The sequence below is a fragment of the Orcinus orca genome, chromosome 2 (genome assembly GCF_937001465.1).
Source record: "Orcinus orca chromosome 2, mOrcOrc1.1, whole genome shotgun sequence".
Taxonomy (NCBI): Eukaryota; Metazoa; Chordata; class Mammalia; order Artiodactyla; family Delphinidae; genus Orcinus; species Orcinus orca.
The window spans coordinates 107,325,333-107,351,399 of record NC_064560.1 but is presented as its reverse complement, the minus strand read 5'-3'; the positions used below and the strand labels follow the sequence as shown (position 1 = coordinate 107,351,399).

The window sequence follows — 26,067 nt, the reverse complement described above, 5'->3', positions numbered from 1 at the left end:
AGAAAGACCTGAAACCATAACCATTACTAGAAGAAAACATAGGCAGTAACCTGATTGACGTCAGTCTTAGCTATGTTTTTGTGGATCTTACTCCAAAGGCAAGGGCAACAAAAGCAAAAATAAACAAATGGGACCAAATCAAACTAAAAAGCTTCTGCACAGCAAAGGGAACCATCAACAAAATGAAGAACAATCTACTGAATGGTAGAAGTTATTTGCAAATCATATATCCGATAAGGGGTTATTTTCCAAAATATATTTAAAAACTCCTACATCAACAACAACAAAAACCTGATTCAAGAAATGGACAGAGGATCTGAATAGACATTTTTCCAAAGAAGATATAGAGAAGGCCAACAGGCACATGAAAAAAATGTTCAACATCACTAGTTATCAGGGAAATACAAATCAAAATCACAATGAGATATCACCTCACACCTGTTAGAATGGCTATTATTGAAAATACAGGTAATAATAAATATTGGGGAGGATGTGGAGAAAAGGGAACCCTTATGCACTGTTGGTGGGACTGTAAGTTGGTGCAGCCACTATGGAAATTAGTATGGAGATTCATCAAGAAATTAAAAATATAACTACCATATGACCCAGCTATTCTGCTTCTGGGTATTTACCCAAAGAACACAAAAGCACTAATTTGAAAAGATATATGCACCCTTTTGTTCATTGCAGCATTATTTACAATAGCCAAGATATGGAAACAACCTAAGTGCCCATCGATGAATGAATGGATAAAGAAGATGGAATGGAATACTATTCAGCCATAAAACATTATGTAGTCATGCCATTTGTGATAACATAGATGGACCTTGAGAGTATTATACTAAGTGAAATTAGATGGAGAAAGACAGATACCATATGATTTCACTCAAGTGTGAAATCTTAAACAAAAAACCCAAGAAACAAAATAAAACAAACTCATAGATACAGAGAAGAGATTAGTGATTACCAGAGGCGAAGGAGGTTGGAGGGTTGGGTGAAAGTAGTCAACTGTGTATTGATGGATGGTAACTAGACTTATGGTAGTCTACTCTACTGTATACAGATGTTGAACTATAATACTGTACACCTGAAACACAAGTTTTTGAAAGGAAGAATTAGTTGAATTGTAGGACACTAAGTAAATAAATAAATAAGCGGGACCCAACCCTGGGACAGGTTGCATCCCTAACATCAGGGAGGGGGCTGCAGGTGTTTGATTACAGTGAGGATGAATTTTTTTTTCATATGTTTATTGGTGATCTGAAGTCATTGTGGGAGATTTTTCATGTTTTAACTCATTTTTTAATTTGTTTTTAAAAATTTTTTCTTACTAACTTACAAATACCTTTTATATAGAAAAGCTATTTGCTTTTAGTGTATTACACATGTTGCAATATTTTTCCCTTAGTAATGATTATAACATTTATTGAGAACCTAAAACTTGCCAGGCACTATGCTAAGAGCTTTACATATGTGTGTCAAAAAAGTTCTTATCCTAGTAACAACCTTATGAGGTAGTTGCTATTATTATCATTATTATGATTATTCCCATTTTACAGACAGGTCGCTGAGGCTTAGAGAGCATCCTGCTCAAGGACACAGAGCCAGTGAGTGAAGGAATTGGCACTCAGATCAGACTTAGCTGTATCTGACTCCCAAAACTCATGTTCTTTACACCACACCGTTCAGCCCTGGGTGTTATTTTTTAATTTTGTTTGCTGGGGGTTTTTTTGGTGGGAAGTATTTAAAATTTTCCATTTTCATGTACTCAAATCTATAAAGTCCTTCATTTATGGGTTCTTCTTTTGCTTTTATGCTTAAAATGTTCTTTCCTACCTCAGGTCTCAAGATCAAATAGTTACCAATATTTTCTCATAGTTACATATAATTTCACTTGAAAGCTGTTCCATTACATTTGCATGTGTTTAAAATACACAGAGATAGAAAGAGCTTTTCCCCTTTAAGAAACAACTCGCCAGAATAAATTGTACAATTGCTGGGCTTGAAAATAGGCAATTCAATACAAAACAACTTCTTAAAGTTGGATTTGAACTTAGTAACTTGATTTTTAGCTGCTACTTTTTCTTATGATTGGGAGAGAGCTGTGTCAGGATGAGATGCAGTATAAGTACATAAAACATCATGTTGTCTCCATGTTTGGGTCTATCTCCGACCTGGAGGAAGAAAGGTGTGAGCACAGGAGGTAGTGGGAGAAGGCGTTCTGAGCCTCCTCTGAGAGTGGCCCATCACTCCTGGTTCTGGAGCCGGGTCAGCATGTTAGCGTGAGGAGTCCAGGCTGTCAGCAGCTCCCAACTAAGCAGGCGACAGAAGGAAATGCAAAAGGACAGGCCATTCCTGAGAGGCAGCTGCTTGAACTGCAGACAGGACAAGGCTGAGAACTGGGGCTTGCTGGCACCTGAGGGGCTCCTGGTAGGAGAAGGGAATGGTTTAGGAAGAGAGTTATAATACCAATCGAGGCTTATATTTAATGGGTTAGGGCAATTATCAATTTATATCTGGCTATTTCTATAAATCCTACTCTGTTTTACATTTCGAAACTAGTAATCAGGCTTTGATTAAAATAGTATGAATTGACGATTTTTTAAAAAGCAGAATCAGCTGATTTACATTCAAATCATGAGAAATCATGTTTATGTAACACTAGTACGAACACCAAAAAGTTGTTTTTATAAGGACTCCTTCATTTACTCCTCAAAGCCACTCCCTGGGGTAAGTATTGCCATGAGTCCTGTTTTGTCAAGGGGCTGGGGAGCTAGTAGGGGATCCTGCTCAGCCAACAAGAAGCAAGTCACTCATCTCCCCCATCAGGTCAGACCTAAAGAAGGCCTCCAAGCACACCCGGGGAAGGAATTGCTCCTTCAGGGACTTCTGTCATGCATTTTTAGGTGTCCCCAGGGTTAATAAATGTCACAGGGCTGTTCCCCCAGGCCCTGATCCGAGCTGAAAGTAATCTTGCCGGAGACATTGGGTGAGGGCATTTGCTGGAACTGCCCCTTCCAACTGGGATTGCTGAGGAGGCCTGGGCCCAGCCTGAGCTGCTTCAACTTCTGTGACTCCCCAGCCTTTGTGTGCAAGAGGGCTGGCCAAGGCTGTGGGTGGACTCTAAAGCAATACATGTGAACTGTTTGTTCAGCATTTTATTAGAGAATCCAGGCAATTACTGAGGCAGGGTGAGAAAGAGGGCGATGGGAGGCCGCACCGTCACTAGCAATTCAGTTCAGCCCTTGTAAGCTACTCAGGAAAATAAATGCCTTAGGGACAAGTAGTCTGAGACCCCTGCTCCTTGGAGGGCAGGCTGGTCTTCACCTCCATTCTGATCTACTTAGCAAAGCAGGAAGAGCTGGGGAATACCATGTTTTCCCTATGGCATTGCATTTTCATTGATGTTTGAGACTCCTTTTCATTCAGCACCCCAGTCTCTACCTGGCCAACTCAGGCCTAACCAGGTATTTCTACTCAAGACAGCATGAAGTGTTTCTGTTATTTTCTGTTAGCCATGTATCAGGGACCCTATAGGATAACCCTAGCATCTCCAAGCTCCTATTTTCTAAGGATTAGTGGAGTGTTTGCCAAAAAGTTTATCTTAAGCAAACGGGCACAAAGAGAAACAGGTAACCACATGCTAGATGTTCGGTTCCCATATACTGCTGGTGAAAAAAGGAATAATATCTTTGGTTGAAGAGCACATTCCCCTCCCAATTGATTGCGTAGTCAATAATGAAGTATTTATTGAATATCTACTATGTGCTCAATGCCATTCTAATGCTGGCAAAGGGACCAGATGAGTGAATGCGGTGTACAGGAAGAGTACGTCTCTACCAATAGGAGCCTATCTGATTGAGGAGCCCGAAAAACATGACAGAGCGTGCCAACAAGCAGCCATGTGGTGATGCTGCTGGGCTGTAAAGGGGGCAGTTAGTGGGAATGGGTGTCTTTGGGGAAGACTCGTTAGGATTTAGCTGGGCTCCGAGGATACCAGTTTCAACTGACAAGAGCACTCGGCCCCAGGCCATTAGTGTGGGATGGCCAGGGTTTGTTCACTTGCGACAAATGCCTAGACCTTTGGCTGATCTTCCTGTGAAGCTGCAGGAAGAAGGTCGTGACTCAGTATTTCACCCCGTACATAGCAAACCCCACCTTCCTGTTGGGGTTTGCAGATTGTCATCACCACGTCTTGGTCCCAGTGTGAATTCCTGCCTTTCAGAGGGATGAGTCCAGGGTAGCTCACCGCAGCTTCAGACCCCATGAGGGCTTCCGCCAATACCTGTGGTCTAAACCTGCAGCAGCTGGGCCACCACATTCATAGCTCAATGTTTTCTAAAGGATCATTTGTGTACACAAAATAACAGCAATTTGCATAATTAAGGAGCACCATAAAGGGTATTCAGTTGTCTAAGAAAATGGAATTTAAGTTACAAAATAGGTCAGATCTGAAAGGTGACTTGGAATTTAAACATTGTTCCCCCCAGCAAACCAGAACCTGTACTTGGGGAACTTCAGAGGAGCCATGACAGGACACATTATTTTAGCAATACATAAACTGGTGATGACAGGCAGGTTTGCTCCCTTACTTTTTCGTGAATCAGTCCTGAGAGTAAAAGGTGAGAGGAAGGGAGTTCAAGAGGGAGGCCAGCCAACCACCTGAGGTTTTGTGTTCTGATGATCAGTGGCAGCACACGGCATTTAGCTCTATTCATTCTGATGAGAAACACTTTTGATTAAACCTTTCTCTTTTGCACAGAAGAGATTTCTTGAAGTTGATGCATAATCAACTGGTAAAAATCTAATATCTTATTCACATTCAAAGTAAACTAAAGCAAAAATTTGCATTTCCTGTTGAATTTCAGACAATTCCTTTTGCAAAGGCTAAATGGTATGAAAAAGTAGATGCGGAGGAAAAACAGGACTCTATTCTGGAACCAGCTAGGGGAGGCTGGGCCAGCTACTTCACTTGCTTTCTTTGGACCTCAGCTTTCTTATCCCTCCTCCCCTGACTCTAGGTCTCCAGGTGTCCCTCCCCACTTCCTCCCCTGATTCCTCCTGGGAGCAGAGTTTGAAATCATCTATCTAGTCCAACCCTCTCATTTTACAGATAAGTTAACCCAGACTAGCTTCATTCTATTTGGTTTTTTATTTGGAGGGTTGGCAATTTATGTGGGAAAAAGAAAAATCTTATGACTAATGAACAATTTGAAACTTACTAGACAGCTGTTCTGGTTCATTCTATGTCCATTTGTCTAGAAGCAACAGAGATCTGTCCAGGTTATTCCAAGTGATGGGGGTTATTGTGAAGGCATGATATTTGGATTCCCGGGAAAGCTGGATCATTAGACCCATCTTTTGGCTTCATATAATGCTTGCATGCTCTCTTCTCTCTCTCTGAATTATTAAAAGCATAGCAAAGTAAAATTCACCCATAATCCCAACATATCTTTTAAAACAATACAAACTAAGAAATGAAAATCCCCCTTTTATCTCCTGGTCTCAGTCTCCAGGAGAAAAAAAATCTGTTAATGGTTTGGTTCATGAGCCTTCCAACTTTTCTCTGTGCTTATCCAGACATATCTAAATATTCTTTTTCAACCAAAAAGTTGTATTGTGTTATATGGCTTGGGCTGCACCTTGCTTTTATCACTTAACAGTATGCCAAGGCCATCTTTCCAGATTAGTACATATAGATCTACTTCATTCTTTCTCATCTGTTTAACAAGTGCCTTACTGGTGAACATTTAGATTTTTTGCATGCCTTTGCCATCACAATGTTGCAATAAGCATTCTTGCCCAGATATCCTTGTATAAGCTTCCTGCAAGTGAGATTCCCAGTTCATAGCATTTTCTTTCTCATAGAGGCTGCCAAATTAGTCCCATCTATTTTTAGTTTGAATTAGATCCAGCTCAAGCCATCTGATGCCAGATTAGCAAGAAGTCCATTACTTTTCTTCAGGGGCCCCTTCCTTGCCCATGAATTTCCTAAGATCCCATGAGTCCTACTGATCCAGTGAGACCAGTTCTGTATCCAGAGAGAAAACTGGAAGGTCTGGTCAGGCCACTAATGGGACCCATTTTGGCTGTCTTTTCTCCCATTGCTGCCATATGTTGTCAAAGCTGAAAACAAGTCCCCATGCCTTATAAGGCATGGCAAAGACCAGTGATGATGGCCAGTGTGATTGGAGCAGAGCAATGGGGGAGAGCAGGGGGAGATGGCCTCGACAAGGGGCAGGGCCACCTCCTGGATGGGTCCTGCCCGACACCCCCAGGACAATGAGCTCTAAGACCTCTTCCAGCTTCACCGTTCTCAAATCCTAAATCAAGATCTAGGAAGCCTTGTATACCAAATATGACTCCTTAATTTGACAAGCTAGATTTTGTGACTTTCAATTTTGACTTTTCTTATTTTCTTCCAAACTTTTAATCATTATTATCAGGAAAAAAAAAAAAGTTTCTGATTTTCTTATGGCCATACCTTTTCATACCATGTTTTACCTTGGTACAATCTTATATAGACCATGTTTGTTAAAAGAATATTCCCGAGTGAAGATTAACACAATTTATCTAAATTAACTTTTAGCATATAAATGAAGCCAAAAGATCAGGGAATGAAAACTCCTTCTTCATCATTTTTTATAGAAGCTGTGCCAACTGCAGACCAGTGATGAGCATAAAAGAGAGAAAGGTTAATTTTCCCTATTGATGCTTCTGTTGTTTCTAACTACTCCTTCTGCTGTGATCCCCCAGGCAACAGATGAAGCATTGTGAAGCCTCTAATGGTCCTCTCAATGGACAATTATACATTTTTTAAGATGATAAATTTTGTAGTGCAGCTGATTGCATTAATTTATGAGCGTGACTAAACACAGTGAATCGAAATTTCTTCTGGTTACGTTAAGATACTCATCAGAGCCATAATAGAAAGTGCAGTAAACCTGGAATCAGGAAACCTGGAGCTGAGCCTGTCTTTTCCAAGAGCAAGCTGTGTGACCGAATAAATGACCTCACCTCGCTAAGCCTCTCTGTTGCTATCTGTACAAAAGGGAGAGTTTCATGGCCCAATATACTTCAGCTCAGGGAGTGGTTGTGTCTGGGAGGGAAGGGTGTGTTTTCTGAGGGGCACCTGGGATGCTCTAAAGCCTTGCTTAGCTGAAGGTGGTGTATACATGTTTGTTTTATTATTCATCTTTAAACTGTTGGCACACCTTTCATATTTTTGTGACATGTATGATATATTTCACAATAAATTTCTAAAGCAGTTAGTAAGCACCTGCTGACACACTTCACAAAAAGTAAATACCATACAAGTTTCCCTCTGGATCTCCTAGCAAACAAAATAAACCTAGGTAGAAGACAAAACAAATTTTCCCTTCAAACCAAAACATGTTCTTTTTACAAAGAGTTTAATTGAGAGAGAAATCAGCGAAAATTTTGAATAAAACAGAAGGGCCAATCATGCTTAGTATAGCTCCCTCTGACCCTGGCTCTCTACTGCTCCTTACTTGAGGAGGAGTTTTTAGGTTTCAGTTCTCCTTCTTAGGTTTCTCTCCAGAAATATTCTAGAAAGTCAAAGACAAAGAGAGAATCTGGAAAGCAGCAAGAGAGAAGCATAAAGTAGCATTTTCGTATGTACTACTTTTTTTATATAAATGAAAGGACACTATACATACTGTTCTGTACCTTGTATTTTTTCGTTTATCTTGGAGATCTTTCAATATCAGCTTTATGGATTTAAATTTACTCTTTTTCACAGTATTTCCTTATGTGAATATGCTACAATTTCTCTAACCAGACCTCACTGATAATTATTTAGGTTGTTTCTAGTTTTTGCTTTTGCCCACATTTTTGCAACAACCATCTTTGTACTTACATCTTCTCATGCATATATGAGTGTATCTGTAGAATAAATCTCAAAGTGTAATTGATGAGTCAAAATGTAGATCCATTTAAATTTTAGTAGATATTGTCAAAATGCCATCCAAAGAGGCAGTATCCCTTTACATTTCCATCAACACAATATGAGAGTGCTACTTTCCTGACACCCTTGTGAGAAGTGCTCTGTTATTCTTTTTATTAGCAAACCTAAGAAGTAAAAATAGTATTTCATAATTTGATGTTTTTCTTCAACTGTAAGTGAAGATAAGGCACTATTTTTTTTCTTTGAACTTTCTGCCTGGTTCCAATGCCCATTTTCCTTTGTTTTTGTTTTTTTCCCTTTACTTATTGCTTTGTAACAGCTCTTTATATACAAGCCCTTTGCAATTATTTTTCTAAGTTTGTGTTTCTCCTTTGTTATTGTTTGTAGTATTTTACCTCTTGCAGAAATTTTTAATTATTAGACAGTTGAATTTATCACATTTTTCCTATATATAGCATGAGGGTTGTTTCTTTCTTAGAAAAGTCTTTCTTACTCTAATACCATTATAAATATTTTTCCCAAGGTTTCCTTCAGTATTTTCACTAGTTTGTTTTTAACTTTTAATTTTTTGATTAATGGGGCTCACTTAACTTGTTTAGTGTAAGGAGTGAAATAGGGATCCATCTTTTCAATTTTTCCCCACATTTCTATCCAGCTGTCTCAACTCCATTTCCCAACTAATGATGTTTCTTCCCACAGTTTTGAAATGCCACATTATTTGGGTCTAAAAATTGCTCTATGTATAACTTTTAAATTCTTGGATGACAAATTGATAAATTAACTAAGTCATTCCAGGCATATCCAAGGAACCATCAAAACAGTAGCATAAATAGAGTTTGCTTATCATATGCCAGGCCCTGTTGTAAGAGTATTGCATGTATTCACTCATTTATCCACATAACCATGCTTTAAGTAAGGTAGGTACTGTTAACTCCATTTACAGACAAGGACACTGCAGCACAGAGAGGTTAAGTAATTTTCCCAAGGTCACACTGCTTGTGAATGGCAAAGCCATGATTAACACAAGCAGTTTGACTTCAGGATTCATGCCTCTCTCTGCACTCTCTGCTGCCTCCACAAAACAGAAAACACTTTTGTGTGTGCTTCCTACATGCCAGGCACTGTTCTAAGGGTTTCACATATAACTTCACTAAAGCTTCACAACAATCCTAAGGTGTAAGTACTACAAATATCCCCATTTTACAGATGAACAAACTGAGGCAGAGTGGAACTATAGAACAGAAAGGGAGAGGGGAATTGTGTGAGCTGAGGCCGGAGAAGGAGGAATTTTGCTGTATCTTCAGAGCAGCAAGGAGTCACAAAAGTGTTTGAAGCAGGACTGACCTGATCAGATTTGGGTTTTGTGAAGCTCATTAGCAGCAGCATGGAAAATGCATGGGGGGAGGAGTGTAAAGTGGTGTGTGGGAACCAGGTGTCAGGATGGTACCACAATGCAGTGACCATGTATTCCAGGTGGCCATCCAGTGGCAAGTAGGCAGTGTCCACATGGCATGAGAATCACTCCTCTAAGGACAGTTTCCACATGCCAGACATGGAGCTGCCTAACCTTCAAGACAGCTACTCATATAATCTACAATTTCAGAGGAAACCAAAGTGTCAAGGAGTTAAGTACCTCACCCATACTCATTCAGATAGTTAAGTGTTTGCTTCTGACTGCTAAGCTCACCAGCCCTCTTTATTCAGACCCACAGATTGAGCCCTTCAGACACTGTGGGGGCCAGCCTGGCTGTAGATTTGGTGATTCCTTCCCCATCCTCGGCCTTCTCAGAGTTTGGTAGAAATCAAGGAGATTCTGTTGACAATGTTGATAGATGAGCTGCAGATATAAAAAAAACTTTAGATCTTTTAAGGGTTTCTTTTCAGTTTTAGGTTAACTTTTCCTCGGACTTCTACATATTCTCCTGAAGTTATTTTGTTAATTTTTATCATTGCTTTCTGCTTGTCTGAATAAAGGGCAAGTTCAGGGTCCACTGCCTACCATACCGCTATTAATGGTTCTCTCTTCCTGCAGATCCGAGTGATGGTGGACCTGTGCAACAGCACCAGGGGTATCTGCCTGACAGGTAGGCTGGCCGAGCACTGACCAAGAGCAGCTTATGTGGGAAACACATATGCTGGCCAAAGGGCTGGGGCAGAATGAACGCCTAGGAACTCCTTAGGTTATAAAAATATATGTTGGTTTACTTGTATACCAGATGTTTTCAATGGGCTGAAAATCAATAGTAATATAATTTTGAAAAATAATAATATTTTTGGTATTGCCACAGAAATACAGCCATGGAAAATAACTAGGTCTTGGGTAATTAGAAATATTGTGGTACCCTGAACTGAGGCCATTGATGTTTTCCTTATTTCCATTAGTTTTTTAAAGGGGAAAAGAAAGGAAAAAGACCTTGCTAAATAGTAGAGAGCTCTTACCAGAAGTAATTATTTCCCTATATCATACATACAGCTTGAATGGGAAGCTCTAGATGCAAACCGCTAATTAGTTAAGAAAATACTTTTTATGAAGAGTGCTTTGTGTGGTGCCTACTATGTGCTGGGTGGGACTGGAGGTTGGTCATACTCTGTCCCGCTCCACGCAGTGAATCAAGGACAAGTAGAAAGGAGGGAGGGAATTAACCTCAAGGCACATCAAGCCTTAGGACCTGGAATGGCTGGTGGATGGGGCAGGGGAAGCACACAGTGGTCTTTTGTCTTGTTTTCTTTTGGCTGCTCCAGGTCTTAGTTCCCTGACCAGAGATTGAACCCACACCCCCTGCAGTGGAAGCACAGTCTTAACCACTGGACCACCAGGGAAGTCCCAGGGGAATGGTCTTGATGTGATTATTCCAGAGTCTTAGAGAGACCAGCCTCTTGTCTCAGGGCAGGGACGCCTGCCTCCTGCCCTTCAGAAGCTCATGTGGGGAGCACCTGTGCTGGCCAATGGGCCAGGGACAGAATGAATACCTAGGAACCCTTTAGGTTATGAAAATACATGTTGGTTTGCTTTTACCATATGTTTTTACTGGGCTAAAAACCAATTATAATGTAATTATGAAAAATAATAATATTTTCAATATGGCCATGGAAAATAACTTGATCTTGGGTAATTAGAAATGTGTGGTACCTTGTGCTGAGGCCAGTCACCCAATTCATCACCCTCTGCCCCAGCCAGGCACTAACCAGGCCCAAGGATGGGCCTACGGTGCCTGATTTCAGACACTGCATTTCCTGCCTCTGAGAAGGGGGTGTAGCATTCTGAGGAAACAGAGGGAAATTATTTTTGCATTAAATGTGTATTATGGAGAGGTCCACATCCAGAGGGCAGAGTGGGAAGACCCTGAGCTCACTCCCTCCCATGGACACACCGAAACTACAATTACTTATAGAACAACTATCTCTGAGAACCACCTGAAGACTAGCAGAACAGATTTTCTAAACTAAGAATAGAAAGCAAAGGACTCAGTGAGACAGGCAGGAGTGGCAGAGACACAGTCTAGTCCAACCCACACCCCCAGTGCAGCAACCCACACACAGGAGGGACGTCACAGACACAGAGATTCCCCCTGAGGAGCAAGGGCTACAAGCCCCACATCAGGCTCCCCAGCCTGGGAGATCTGTACTGGGAAGACAAGCCCCCATAATGCCTGGCTTTGCAAACCAGTAAGGTTTACGTTTAGGCGAGTGGAAGGGCTGTGGGAGACTGAGACTCTCCTGAGGGGCTTTCACACACATTCATTCACTCTGACTCCCAGCACAGAGGCAGCAGCTTGAAAGTGCTTGGGTCACATGAGAAGGAGACTCACTGATGAATTTTAAGGCGTGTGCTAGAGGGGCAGGGTTCTGGGGATGGAAGCACTGGCAGGCACCATTTCTGTCACTGTCCATCAACCTGACTAACACTGTGTGCCCCACCCTGACTTTCCCCTGAGGACCCACTCCAGGTGGTCCCTCCAAAACACTTTCTGCCCTGCCCCAACCGCTGGGCAGCCCTGGCTGGCACCAGCATCCCTCCAAAGTGGCTCCCACTCCAGGGGGCCAGCCCCGTACCACAGAGCACCCACAATAGTCCCAGACTGGCCTCGAAGTCAGTTGCACTGAGGCCAGTCCCGTGCATCAGCATGCCCACAGCAGTGCTCTGGTGACCAGGGGGGATTGCACCACTGAGCCCCACAGGAGACCTTTCACGTAAGGCCACTCTTGCAAGACTAGGAGATTTAGCCAACATCCCTAATACATAGAAACAAACACAGAGAGTTAGGCAAAATAAAGAGACAAAGGAATACCTTCCAAATGAAACAACAAGACAAAACATCAGAAAAGGAACTAAATTAAACAGAGATAAGCAATTTATAAGATAAAGAGTTCAGAGTAATAGTCATAAAGATACCCACTGACTCTAGAGAACAATGGATGAACTCAGTGAGAATTTCAACAAAGAGAAAGAAAATATAAAAAAGAACCAATCAGAACTGAAGGATACAATAATTGAAATGAAAAATACACTAGAATGAATCAATAACAGATTAGAGGATGCAGAACAGATCAGCAATCTGGAAGACAGAATAGTGAAAATCACCTAATCAAAACAGTGAAAAGAAAAAGAATTTTAAACAATGAGATAATTTAAGGGACCTCTGGGTCAAGCAAACATTTGAATTACAGGGGTCCCATAGGAAGAAGAGAGAGAGAGAGAAAGGGACAGAAAACCTACTTGAAGAAATAATATCTGAAAACTTCCCTAACTTGGCAAAGGAAATAGACATCCAAGTCCAGGAGGCACAGGGAATCCCCAGAAAGATGAACCCAAAGAGGCCCACACCAAGACACATTATAATTAAAATGTCAAAAGTTAAAGAATCTTATAAGCAGCAATAAAAAAACTAGTTATGTACAGGGAAACCCCCATAAGACTATCAGCTGATTTTTCAGCAGAAACTTCATAGCCAGAAGGAACCCCTATGTTCATTGCAGCATTATTTACAATATCCAAAATATGAAAGCAACCTAAGTGCCCATTGATAGATGAATGGCTAAAGAAGATGTGGTATATATATACAATGGAATACTACTCAGCCACTAAAAAAGAATGAGGGCTTCCCTGGTGGCTCAGTGGTTGAGAGTCCGCCTGCCGATGCAGGAGACACGGATTCGTGCCCCGGTCCGGGAAGATCCCACATGCAGCGGAGCGGCTGGGCCCGTGAGCCATGGCCGCTGAGCCTGCGCGTCCGGAGCCTGTGCTCCTCAACAGGAGAGGCCACAACAGTGAGAGGCCAGCGTACCACAAAAAAAAAAAAAAAAAAAAAAAAGAATGAGATTTTGCCATTTGCGGCAAAATGGATGGACCTAGAGGGTAATATGCTAAGTGAAATAAGTCTGACAGAGAGAGACAAATATTGTATGATTTCACTTATATGTGGAAACTAGAAAACAAAACAAATGAACAAACATAAAACAGAAACAGACTCACAGATATAGAGAACAAACAGGGAGGAAAGGGGGGTTAGGGGGTAAGTGAAATAAGTGAGGGAGATTAAGGGGTACAAACTTCCAGTTATAAAATAAATGAGTCATGGGGATGTAGTGTCCAGCATAGGGAATACAGTCAATATTATTGCAGTAACTTTGTACTGTGACAAATTACTAGACTTATGGTGATCAATTTATAATGTATATAAATGTTGAATCACTATGTAGTGTACCTGAAACTAATATAATATTGTAGGTCAACTCTACTTCAATTAAAAAAAGAAAGAAAAAATCCTTTTATGGAGTAAATGCACAGCTCTCATGGCCTTTAAAGATAACCACAAGACTTTGAAGCCATCTGAAGCTTGTGTTGGATCTCCTCAGTCTATGGCCCCAGGCTCTGGGGAGGTCCTGGTCACTTCACAGTGCACAGTGTGTGTGCAGTTGTAAGAAACCTCTTCTGCAATATTCTCCCCAGTACCTCTCGTTACCTGCTGTGTGTTAGGAGCTCAACTCTGGTTGAGTCTGTTGAATGACTAAACCTGTGATTTATGTAAGTGATTAATAGGAGTGGTGGGCTGGTAAGAAAGATGCTTCTCTGAGGAACTCTGTGTCCAAGTCTGACTCTTGTTCGCTTAGTTTAGCCTCAGAGAGAAAAGCCATAATCCTGTGGCTTCTTAGAAAATGCTAATTGAGTTACTCAAGTCACATTTCAGCCCTCACAGAAAATTAAATATCTTCAGAACAGCTTGATCCTTTATTCTGAAACCCTTGTGGCTTAAGCACCTTTCTTCCATCGCCGGGAGTCCCTTTTCAGCGTTCCCGTGTGTGACAGTAATGAGCGCTAGAGAAATGCTCAAATGGATGGAATTACAGGCACAAAAGCCCTGTTGAGAGGCACAGGAAAAGCCTCTTTCTTTCTGAATTTTATAGTGATAGAATGAGAGCCAAGCTGTTCAGTGAATGTGGGCTGGAGCTATTGAGACCACTTAGGAGAGACTGGCGGGATCGCATCTATGCTGGAAATGGGTTGAGGAGGTTATTCTTTGGCACCTAAAAATGCTTTTCAAATGCCAGCCCCTTCATTTTTCATGATAGCTTGAAATTGGGCCTCCTTTTACACAGAAAGCCCTTCAATTAAAACTTAGGTGTGAAAAGTGCAAGTTGAAAGGCAAGGAGGTACCTAGGGATAGGCCAAGCTGCCTGGATTGGGGGCGGGGAGATGACAGGACCCAGGACTGAATTGGGGAACTTCGGGGAGAGGGGCAGAGAGCCTTGGTCCAGAACTCCCAGAAAATGCCTTCAGGAAGGATTGCCAGGGCAGACCCTGGGCTTGGGGCCTGAGAACAAGATGTAGCTCCACACTGGATTCATCTTTAAAAAAGCAGGTGCATGTGACTTGAGGCTAGTCCAGCTGTGACCATGAAACCCCATTCCTGTCCCTTTCCCAGGACTCAGCTGTGGTTGCTCTGGGGACAAAGACAGATGCCGTGTAGTTTTGTGCATCTGGTGACCTCTCAGGTGAATAGTGAGGGCACTTCACTAGCTAGAGTAGTCTGGGGTTTTTGCTAGTGCAGAGTTTGTCAAATGACATGTGGTTTTCTGGATGCATCTTACCCCTGAGCCCAGGTTTCCTTGGGACCCCAGAAGCATATCTGCTGGAAGAGCAGATATCTTGAAGAAGGCAGGTCTTGGGTAATTCTTCACCTCCAGTGGCCTCCACGTAGGGGCTTGTTGGAAAATCTCTAAACCATAATATTGCTGAACTGCTTGTTGCAACAGAGTTGCTTGAAATCCACAGTGCCCATTCTCCTTGCAGCCACAAGACTCCAACCCAGTGATAACACTTCTTATCCTATTTCCAGGCAGACATCAATAGTGGATCACAGTTGCTGCCAAGCATGGCCTCGGGTCTCAGGTCATTCTTTTCTGGTGTTGCAGAAAGTTGTACTAATTGATTAGAATTGGCACTTGAAATAAAAGCTATTTGCTGGAACTTCCCTCGTGGTCCAGTGGTAAAGAATCCGCCTTCCAATGCAGGGGACACGGGTTCGATTCCTGGTCAGGGAACTAAGATGCCACGGGGCAACTAAGTCCACGCACCACAACTACTGAGCTTACACGCCTCAACTAGAGAGCCTGCGTGCTGCAAACTACAGAGCCCACGCACTCTGGAACCCACCCGCCACGACTACAGAGCCCACACGCCCTGGAGCCTGCACGCCACAGCTAAAGAAGAGAAAACCCGCACGCCACAACTAGAGAGAGAAAACCCACACGCCACAACTAGAGAGAAGCCCATGCACCGCAACAAAGAGCTCGCGTGCCGCAACTAAGACCCAACATGGCAAAAAAAAATGAAATTAAAAACAAAAAAACGTATTTGCCATCCCTACTGTACTCATTTTTAAGGTTGCCATGGTCATAATCCAAAGTTGAAATGCACCAAATAAATGAGATTGGACCAAAGCTTCAGTTTAATGGGGGCATGTGAGGAAAGATACATACTTTCCCATGTCAGGTGCCCTGGGACTGGCAGAATAGCTGGCAGCAGGGGTGGTTGCAGAGGATGGACCAGCAACACAGAGGGTGGGAACTGAGGCCTCAAATCTGTAGACAGTTCAACCCTTGGTAAACAAATGGATAGGCCATTCTCAGAACAGCTAGTGTAGCTGATGATGTTCTCACTCAACTGGCCTCACTGAGCAAACTAGCAAGTTGTTTTAGTGTTGGTGGATTCGGGCTCCAAATGTGGATTCGGGCTTGGACCCTGTCAGGCCATCCCGTAAGGAAAGCCAAGCATGCCTGCCTCCCAAGGGAAAGAGGGGATCACCCCCACTCTGGCCAGAGCTCCTCTCTGGCACTGAAGCTGTGGCTCGCATGAATCCTGAGCCCCAGGGAGTCCTTGCTGGGAGCAGGAGTAGGAAAGAGTCAAGACTACAGACCTCGGAGGTGTTCCAGGCCTGGAAATATCAGGTTTATGAAGTTGCATCTTTCACTAGCTCTTCCTTTGGCAGCAGAACCAGGCCTTACTTTCTTTTCTTTTTTTTTTAACATCATTATTGGAGTATAATTGCTTTACAATGTTGTGTTAGTTTGTGCTGTATAACAAAGTGCATCAGCTATACGTATACATATATCCCCATATATTCTCCCTGTTGCGTCTCCCTCCCACCCTCCCTATCCCACCCCTCTAGGTGGTCACAAAGCACCGAATTGATCTCCCTGTGCTTTGCAGCTGCTTCCAACTAGCTATCTATTTTACACTTGGTTGTGTATACATGTCAGTGCTACTCGGTCACTTCGTCCCAGCTTGCCCTTCCCCCTCCCCATGTCCTCAAGTCCATTCTCTACGTCTACAACTTTATTTCTGTCCTGCCCCTAGGTTCGTCAGAACCATTTTTTTTTAGATTCCATATATATGTGTTAGCATACGGTTATTTGTTTTTCTTTCTGACTTAACTTCACTCTATATGGCAGACTCTAGGCACATCCACCTCACTACAAATAACTCAATTTCACTTCTTTTTGTGGCTGAGTAATATTCCATTGTATATATGCGCCACATCTTCTTTATCCATTCATCTGTCAATGGACTCTTAGGTTGCTTCCATGTCCTGGTTATTGTAAATAGAGCTGCAATGAACACTGTGGTACATGTCTCCTTTTTCTTTTTTAATAATTTAACTTTTTTTAACATCTTTATTGGAGTATAATTGCTTTACAATGTTGTGTTAGTTTCTGCTGTATAACAAATCAGTTATATGTATACATATATCCCCATATCTCCTCCCTCTTGCGTTTCCCTCCCACCCTCCCTATCTCACCCTCCTAGGTGGTCACAAAGCACTGAGCTGATCTCCCTGTGCTATGCAGCTGCTTCCCACTAGCTAGCTATTTTACATTTGGTAGTGTATATATGTCCATGCCACTCTCTCACTTCATCCCAGCTTACCCTTCCCCCTCCCCTTGTCCTCAAGTCCATTCTCTACGTTTGCATCTTTATTCCTGTCCTGCCCCTAGGTTCTTCAGAACCTTTTTTTTTTTTTTTTTTAGATTCCATATATGTGTGTTAGCATACAATATTTGTTTTTCTCTTTCTGACTTACTTCACTCTGTATGACAGACTGTAGGTCCTTCCACCTCACTACAAATAACTCAATTTCGTTTCTTTTTATGGCTGAGTAATATTCCATTGTATATATATGCCACATCTTTTTTATCCATTCATCTGTCAATTGGACACTTAGGTTGCTTCCATGTCCTGACTACTGTAAATAGTGCTGCAGTGAACATTGTGGTACATGACTCTTTTTGAATTTTGGTTTTCTCAGGGTATTGCTGGGTCTTATGGTAGTTCTATTTTTAGTTTTTTAAGGAACCTCCATACTGTTATCCATAGTGGCTGTATCAATTTACATTCCCACCAACAGTGTAAGAGGGTTCCCTTTTCTCCACACCCTCTCCAGCATTTATTGTTTGTAGATTTTTGGTGATGGCCATTCTGACTGGTGTGAGGTGACACCTCATTGTGGTTGTGATTTGCATTTCTTTAATGATTAATGACGTTGAGCATCCTTTCACATGTTTGTTGGCAATCCGTATATCTTCTTTGGAGAAATGTCTGTTTAGGTCTTCCACCCATTTTTGGATTGGGTTGTTTGTTTTCTTGACATTGAGTTGCATGAGTTGCTTGTATATTTTGGAGATTAATCCTTTGTCAGTTGCTTCATCTGCAAATATTTTCTCCCATTCTAGGGTTGTCTTTTCATCTTGTTTATGTTTTCCTTCACTGTGAAAAAGCTTTTAGGTTTCATTAGGTCTCATTTGTTTTTGTTTTTATTTCCATTTCTCTAGGAGGTGGGTCAAAAAGGACCTTGCTATGATTTATGTCATAGCATGTTCTGCCTATGTTTTCCTCTAAGAGTTTGATAGTGTCTGGCCTTACATTTAGGTCTCTAATCCATTTTGAGTTTATTTTTGTGTATGGTGTTAGGAAGTGTTCTAATTTAATTCTTTTACATGTAGCTGTCTAGTTTACCCAGCACTACTTATTGAAGAGGCTGTATTTTCTCCATTGTTTATTATTGCCTCCTTTATCAAAGATAAGGTGACCATATGTGCGTGGGTTTATCTCTGGGCTTTCTATCCTGTTCCATTGATCTATCTTTCTGTTTTTGTGCCAGTACCATATTGTCTTGATTACTGTAGCTTTGTAGTATAGTCTGAAGTCAGGGAGCCTGATTCCTCCAGCTCCGTTTTTCGTTCTCAAGATTGCTTTGGCTATTCAGAGTCTTGTGTTTCCATACAAACTGTGAAATTTCTTGTTCTAGTTCTGTGAAAAATGCCATTGGTAGTCTGATAGGGTTTGCATTGAATCTGTAGATTGCTTCAGGTAGTATAGTCATTTTCACAATGTTGATTCTTCTATCCAAGAACATGGTATATCTCTCCATCTGTTTGTATCATCTTTAATTTCTTTCATCAGTGTTATAGTTTTATGCATATAGGTCTTTTGTGCCCTTAGGTAGGTTTATGCCTATGTGTTTTATTCTTTTTGTTGCAATGATAAATCTATTTGGATTTTTTGGCTTCTTATTTTCCTCTACCAGCAAGGCTTTGGGAAATGTGTAGCCACTTCCTCTGTGGTCATTGATGTGCTAAGCAGGTCACTTGGGTCAGGCAACATCAGTTCTGACACCAATCCAGGGTGAAAAGGGAGGCTACTAAATGGAAATTAGAGATAAACATTTTCTCCTATGACTTGGAATGGCTGTGGTGGGAGGATCCAAGGAGTCAGGTTTTTCAGAAGCCTGTAGCGTTAGCCACTGGTCAGCGCCTGCCCTTGAAGACAGGAAGTGAGACTTACACTTCTTTATTGTTCACCCCCCATAACTCTGGTGCCTATATATCCTGTCTCGATTAAGATTCTACTGTTTGCTTGTAGCAGGGACCCATTAGAGCTTATCTGAGGAAAAGTGGGTGAGAGATTATAAATTATTAAAAAGATAGAGGGATGTATTTGTCAAGCTAGGTTTGGTCATGCTCTGGTAAAAATTAAACCTTAAAATCTCAGCGGCTTAACATAGCAAAGGCTTATTTCCCACTGCACAAAGTCCAGCGAAATTTGGGTGACTCTCCTAGGCAGTTCTGGGGACTCAGAGATCCAAGTGCTGCTGTCTTGTAGCTCCATCATCTGAGCACCAGGCACCAAGGTCACTCCCAAGGGAAGAGAGGAGAACAAAGGATGGCACCCATTGGGTGCTTTAAAAGGTCAGGCCTGGAGGTATCTCACTTCCCCACCCCCACCATGGAAGGAAGGCAGGGAAACGCAGTCTGTCTGTGGGTCCAGGAAGATGACAATGAAACCCAGCCTGGTGAAAACAAAGCTTGCCTCATGAGACAGAAGGGTATCTCACAGACAGACCAGGAGGGCAGTGGGAGCAGCCTGACCCAGGGAGCTGGAGCCAGGAACTGGAAAGCCACTGGGAACCCACACAGCTCCTCTCTCAGCCTTTCTGACTCTCTAGCAGACACCCAGTCCCTCATCTCTGCTTCTCTCTCCTTCATTTTCTTCTCTCTGCAGACTGACAGTTTTCACTGTGCATGGCCGTCCACAGACCTCTACTTTACATAAGTAAGGACATTGTGGGTCAACTTTAGACTGCAAGGAGAAAAAAATCTAAGTGGTTCAGCTCCTACCATGCATCTACCCAATTCTAATCAACTCCAGCTAGGAGTGTTGGGTGGGGTAATCACCCAACCATTTGCAGGGCCCAGTGCAAAATGAAAATGCAGGGTCCCTTGTTCATGAAGCAGGAAAAAGCCTTTTTCCTGTCGTCCACAACCTCTCTTGACATGCCATGGTGGGGCTTTTTATTTGCTACTTAATGTTGTACTCCTTGAGGCATGGGCTACTCACCGCATGAGTACAGACCCTCACAGGCATAGGGGCTCCCTGGGACAAAAGCATGCAGGGCACACACCCAACGCTAGCCTCCCCTGCACTCGAGCCTGGGCCCCCACTGGGGTGGCAGGTGGCAGCAGACACTGATGGGGCAGGGAGTGGGGAGGACACGTCAAGGGGCACAGGAGCAGGCAGTGGAAAATCTGTCCTAGGGAGGCAGGGAGGAGATAGGAGGCAGGGCCACATACCAACCAAGACTCAAAGCCCCTGGGCCGTGCTCCACTGTCCCATCAGACAAAGCACAAATTCAAAGAAAAAATGGTTAAGAATGTCCAAACGGCAACTGCAGAGCATTTAAACCCAAGCAGGGAGCTCCCTTCTTAGCGTGGAGTCCTGTGTAGCTGCACTGCTGGCAGGCCCAGGAAACAGCCCTGCGTACAGTGTTAACATGAATGTGGCTGCCCACACGTGTTCCTAGAGGGTCTGTTATTCCAGAAGAGGAGAAGGGTCAGGAGCTAAAAAAAATTCTGAAAGATGGTTTGCTAAATAGCTAGTAGGCACACATTTGACATTTGACATTATTATAATGACTTATATTTGGGGCTTCTTCTGGGTGTAAGGGGCCGTGAGCAGCTCAGTTGGCGTCCCAGGATATTGGGACAGTCATCGTCACTGTAGCACTCTGCTCCTGAGCTCTTTGGAACCGTTTGTCATCCTTTCTCTTCTGAAATTCTCTCGCTTCAAGGCATGAGACCTGCTGGCTTCCCTCCTCCATCTTCAGATCATTCTCTCTTTCCTGGTGCTTCTTCTATCACCTGCCTCCCTCCAGATGGGGTATGTCCCCCTCTCTACATCCCCAAATTTGGCTCAGACATTTCACTCTTACCTGAAGGCTAGTAGCTCCCAATATTTCTAAGGTCAGGAACCCCTTTAAGGAGAGTGACTGACTCTTTTCCCAGAAATTTTTCACATCAGGTCGAGGGGACCCAGGACCAACTGCATCCCATACACCTGTGGTGCTTGGTAAAAATGCCAGTTCCTGGGCCTTACTCTAAATCCAAACCAAATCAGAATCTCCAGATGGGGCCTAGGTATCTGCATTTTTACAAGCATTCTAGTTGATTTTGTGGCCTCAAATGTGTCAAAACTGTAGCCATAGGGTATCAAGGATCTCAGGTCAGTCAGTGTCAAGAAACCCTAATCTAAACACTTCGTCATAGTGATACCCTTGGCCATAACTAATGTGTCCTAAGTATACAGCTCCAGCCAGGCCCTCTCTCCAATACTCCACTGCATGGAAATGGTTATTGGACTGTCCTCTTTTTTTTAAATTAATTTTTATTGGAGTATAGTTGATTTACAATGTTGTGTTAGTTTCTGCTGTACAGCAAAGTAAATCAGTTATGCATATACATATATCCACTCGTTTTTAGATTCTATTCCCATATAGATCATTACAGAGTATTGAGTAGAGTTCCCTGTGCTCTACAGCAGTTTCTTATTAGTTATCTATTTTATATATAGTAGTGTGTATATTGTCAGTCCCAATCTCCCAATTTATCCCTCCCTGAGAACTCTTGAAACCTACTATATACAGTTGATTATTGCTTGTTTACCTTTTTCTACCAATCTGCACATCTGAATTTGGCTCCATCTGCAGTCGGGACTGACGATTGATTGATTTCTTCTGACAGCTCTCAAAGGGCCATATCACCTCCTTACCAGGGCATGTGTGTGCCATCTGGCGGTAAACTGACCACACTGACTACAGGCTACACTGACCCTAGAAAATGCTGTGCCGTTTTCAGCAAATCATTTTTGCCCAACATAGGACTGTATGTATTGAAAGCATACCTTCAAACACTTATTCTTCCAAAAGTTTTCATGTCTGTCAAATAGGCTTATCAGTATCCAGGCTCAGTCGTCTGAGAGGCCTCCTCAGCTGTCTCCTACCCAATCAGACATGGACATGTCCTGCCCATTCTTCTGCTGAAATACCTCTCGAATGTCTAGCTCCCTCTAGAACTCTACAGTCACCAACCGCATTTATCTACAACCTTGTCCCAAACTTTAACTACAAAGATCCTCTGGATATTTTCTCCCTGCCCCACCCCCTTCCTTCCCTGTCTCTTTCTCTCTCTCATCTCATTCCCTAGTTCTATTCCACATCCATCTACGGAGAGGATATCAAACACACGCAGATATCAGTGTCATCCCCCGCTGCTTAAGAATCTACTGTAGCTCCGCACTGCCTTGCACATACCGTCTACACCCCTCCACTTGGTCTTTAAGTGCTGCTGCCCCACATCCCTCTGCCAAGTATACACCTCAGCCTCATCTCTACACACTCCAGCTGAGCCATTCTTCCTCCTTTCTCTCACCCTGAATCACGCAAGCTCCCACCCCTGTACCTTTTCTCCAGCTGGTCTCCTGCATGGGATGCCCAGCCCTCACCCCTGCAGCCATCTCAGGCCACTGTGTCTTCAGAGCCACAGCTCAAGGCTCACTCTCTCTGAGGGCCTTCTCTGACTGCCATGTGCCCAGACTTCCCCGGTACCTCTGTAGGGGTTTGCTTCTCTGTAGCTCCCTCATCTCATTGTGGTTTCAAAGTATTCGCCTTCCTCAGATAGGTTGCAAACACAGCAGACACAAGGATCAAGATTTCTACTTATGGGAAGATTTTGGTGCACACAGAAGTGCTTAGTAAATGGTGGTTTTCTTTTATATATATATATATATATATATACACACACATAGATATATATATATATACATAGATATATATGTGTATATATATATATTCTTATTGGAGTATAACTGCTATTCAATGTTGTGTGTGTTAGTTTCTGCTGTACAACAAAGTGAATCAGCTGTATGTATACATATACCCCCATATCTCCTCCCTCTTGCGTCTCCCTCCCTCCCACCCTCCCTATCCCACCCCTCTAGGTGGTCACAAAGCACCGAGCTGATCTCCCTGTGCTATGCAGCTGCTTCCCTCTAGCTATCTATTTTACATTTGGTAGTGTATATATGTCAGTGCTACTCTCTCACTTCGTCCCAGCTTACCCTTCCCCCAGTGTGTCCTCAAGTCCATTCTCTACATCTGCATTTTTATTCCTGCCCTGCCACTAGGTTCATCAGTATAAATGGTGGTTTTCTGAAGAGTCACAGGCTTGGATCTTTAGAAAGACCTACCCACTCCAATATTGGTGATTGTTATATGTGGTCCGGAGAAACAAAAGACCCTCAACTGTTCACGTTGCGACCTCACTGGCTTGTCCAAGTGCTTAAATGGAATAATTGACACTAAGACTATTTGTGGAAGCAAAATTATTGTGTTAGATTATGTGTAAATTATTCACGTGAACCCCTTAGATCCTTGGGTAATTACACACTAAGAAAGGTATCTGTTACCTGATCTGGGCCCTCGAGCTTTCTCAGGCTATTTTATGCAACAAAATAGAGACCAAGCAAACCAGCTTCTGCTCTCAATTCCCCTTGGTGGCCTAGAAGAGACAGGCTGGCTGGATGAGCGTGTTTGGGGCTGCTCCTGGGACACCTGGATCTCAGCCATGCAAAAGCAGCACTTCCTGACACCTACCTGTGCCAGGGCTTCACTAGTGCCCACCCACATTGTCACCAAGCCTCATTTAATTACATTGATTGCTTGAGAGATGACTGATTTATGAGTCTATAGTGAAGCCACTTAGAAATTATTCTTAGTCCATTGGAACTTAAGCAAAAGTGGTTTTGATTGGCAAACGGGTCTTTGTTGAATTGTTTTTAAGAATCTTTGGGCAAATATACTGAGTTCTAAATAAAAGGCATGGGGTGGTTCCTTAGGGCCCATAGATGATTAGTACGTTTTAAGAGGGGGAAGGTGCTCTTTGTTTTTTGGGTTGTGGTGTGGGCTTCACTTTCTTCCATCTGTGGTTTATCATCTAAATTTCTTTTTCTGTTGTAGGACCACCTGGCCCAGCAGGTAAGAGCCCATGGATTTTCCAAGTTCATGGGAAGGATATGGGTGGCTGGCCCCCCAGGATCACTCATAAGGGACTGAGGCAGGGAAGGAAGAAGAGTCTGAAGGCAGCCTTGACTATCACTGTGTCCCCCTCCTCTCTACCCCAATCACCAGCTCTCCTGTTCCCTCCCACTTGAGAACTTGCTGTCACCATTCCCCACCTGTCACTGCTTCAGGCGGGGGCAGGGAAGGTAGAGAAGGAAAGGAAGAAGCAGGAGAAGATCTGGAAGAGGCGTCAATGCCTGGCCAGTTTCACTGGCTAAAGGAAGTCATGTTAACTTCTGTTAAGATTTTTTTAAATGTTCCCATTTCCCGTGTTTTGATGCAGGACCTCCAGGAATTGGTGGGTTACCAGGACACAATGGATCAGATGGACGGCCTGGTCCCCAGGGCCCAAAAGGCGAAAAAGGAGCAAATGGAAAAAGAGGAAAAATGGGTATTTTGTCACTCTTCTAATTCATTTCCTTGTTTTTTGTCTCCATTATTGCATTTTGGATGAACCAAAGTTGGCGCAGTGGGGGAAAAGTGCTGCATCTCTGAATGCAAGGCTGGTTAATGCTTGCCTGGAAGCGGCTGTGTTCTGGGGCAGCAAGGGCCTTCTCTTTGGTCCAACCCTGATAAGATTTATATCCAGTCTGCCCGAGAGAAGCAGTATACCTGAGAGCTGATGTCCACTCCTCTGCTTGCTCTGATGCAGACAGACAGATGGAAGGGGCAAGAGTGAGCAGTCCTGGAGAGGGGCACTACACGGGCTGTGAAGGCTGTCTGTGCTGGTACCCCAAGTTCTCTCAAGGGTCGTTCCTGCCCGACCCTCTCACTGCCTGCTCCTGCCCAGCAGATTTTTGTGTTTGACTGAAAATCAGTTGACTGATACTGACCTCTAGGTTTTCCTGGCTGGAGGAATCACTAGAATGATTTGAGTAGAAAGGCAGCATCCAGGCTGACACTCAGGTTGTGTGGTCCCAGCTGTCAGGGTCTCCTGTCCTGGGGTCACAGGACTATTAAGAAGATGTGGCTGGCATCTCTGAGAGACCTCCTGTGCCCTGCTGTGAGTGGTGGCATTGCCACCACCCAAACAAAGACCTGGAAACACCAAGATGTCAGATGTGTCAGGGAGCAGTGACCAGCAGGGGCTCAGGTAAGGCCTGGCAGGGTCTGAGGGCTGGAGGCTGGGGCAGGGTGAGTTCTGAGGGGCTCTGAGCACCAGTCCTGGGAAGTCCATGGGGAAAACCAGGGCAGAGTCACCTGAAGAGAGCTGGCACATGGCACAGTGGAGGCTTGAGGGCAGGGGTTAGAGACTCCTCAGGACGCTTCAAGGAAGGCGTGGTTCTTAGCCACAGCTGAGGGTGGAGGCTCCACTAACCCTCTTATCTATTTTCAATCTCTTGGTTACACTGCCCCAACTCACCTGGACAGGCCCCAGGCTAGAAGAACCACTAGAACAACTCTTCCAGACAACACAGGAACCCCTTCCAGCGTTTCTGCTCTTAAACAATTTGAGTGAGAGCCAGTGGAAAGGGAGGAAATTGTTGAGGGGCTCTGCCACTTGCCAAAAGCCTGCATACCTGTGTTCCCAGGGGCAGCCTCTGTGAAAATGGGCCCACGCAGCCCATGTCAACTCCGTCCCCAGAAGTCCAGCAGTTACAGCCAGAACTGCAGAGCAGAATGGACCCTTACATGTCAGATAATAACTATAATTATAAATGAATATCAGCATCAGTTAATGATGACCGTCAG

At 43.3% G+C, this 26,067-nt stretch overlaps 1 protein-coding gene across 1 annotated transcript in view; it reads left to right on the top strand.

Moving 5' to 3' along the window:
* The window catches only part of GLDN (gliomedin), a 68,759-nt gene that overhangs the window by 20,080 nt on the left and 22,612 nt on the right, over positions 1 to 26,067 (top strand). Inside the window, exons 2-4 of the mRNA XM_004281274.3 lie at positions 9,960 to 10,011; positions 24,274 to 24,291; positions 24,659 to 24,766. Of these exons, the coding sequence (XP_004281322.1) occupies positions 9,960 to 10,011; positions 24,274 to 24,291; positions 24,659 to 24,766 (178 nt within the window). The remainder of the gene's footprint in view (positions 1 to 9,959; positions 10,012 to 24,273; positions 24,292 to 24,658; positions 24,767 to 26,067) is intronic.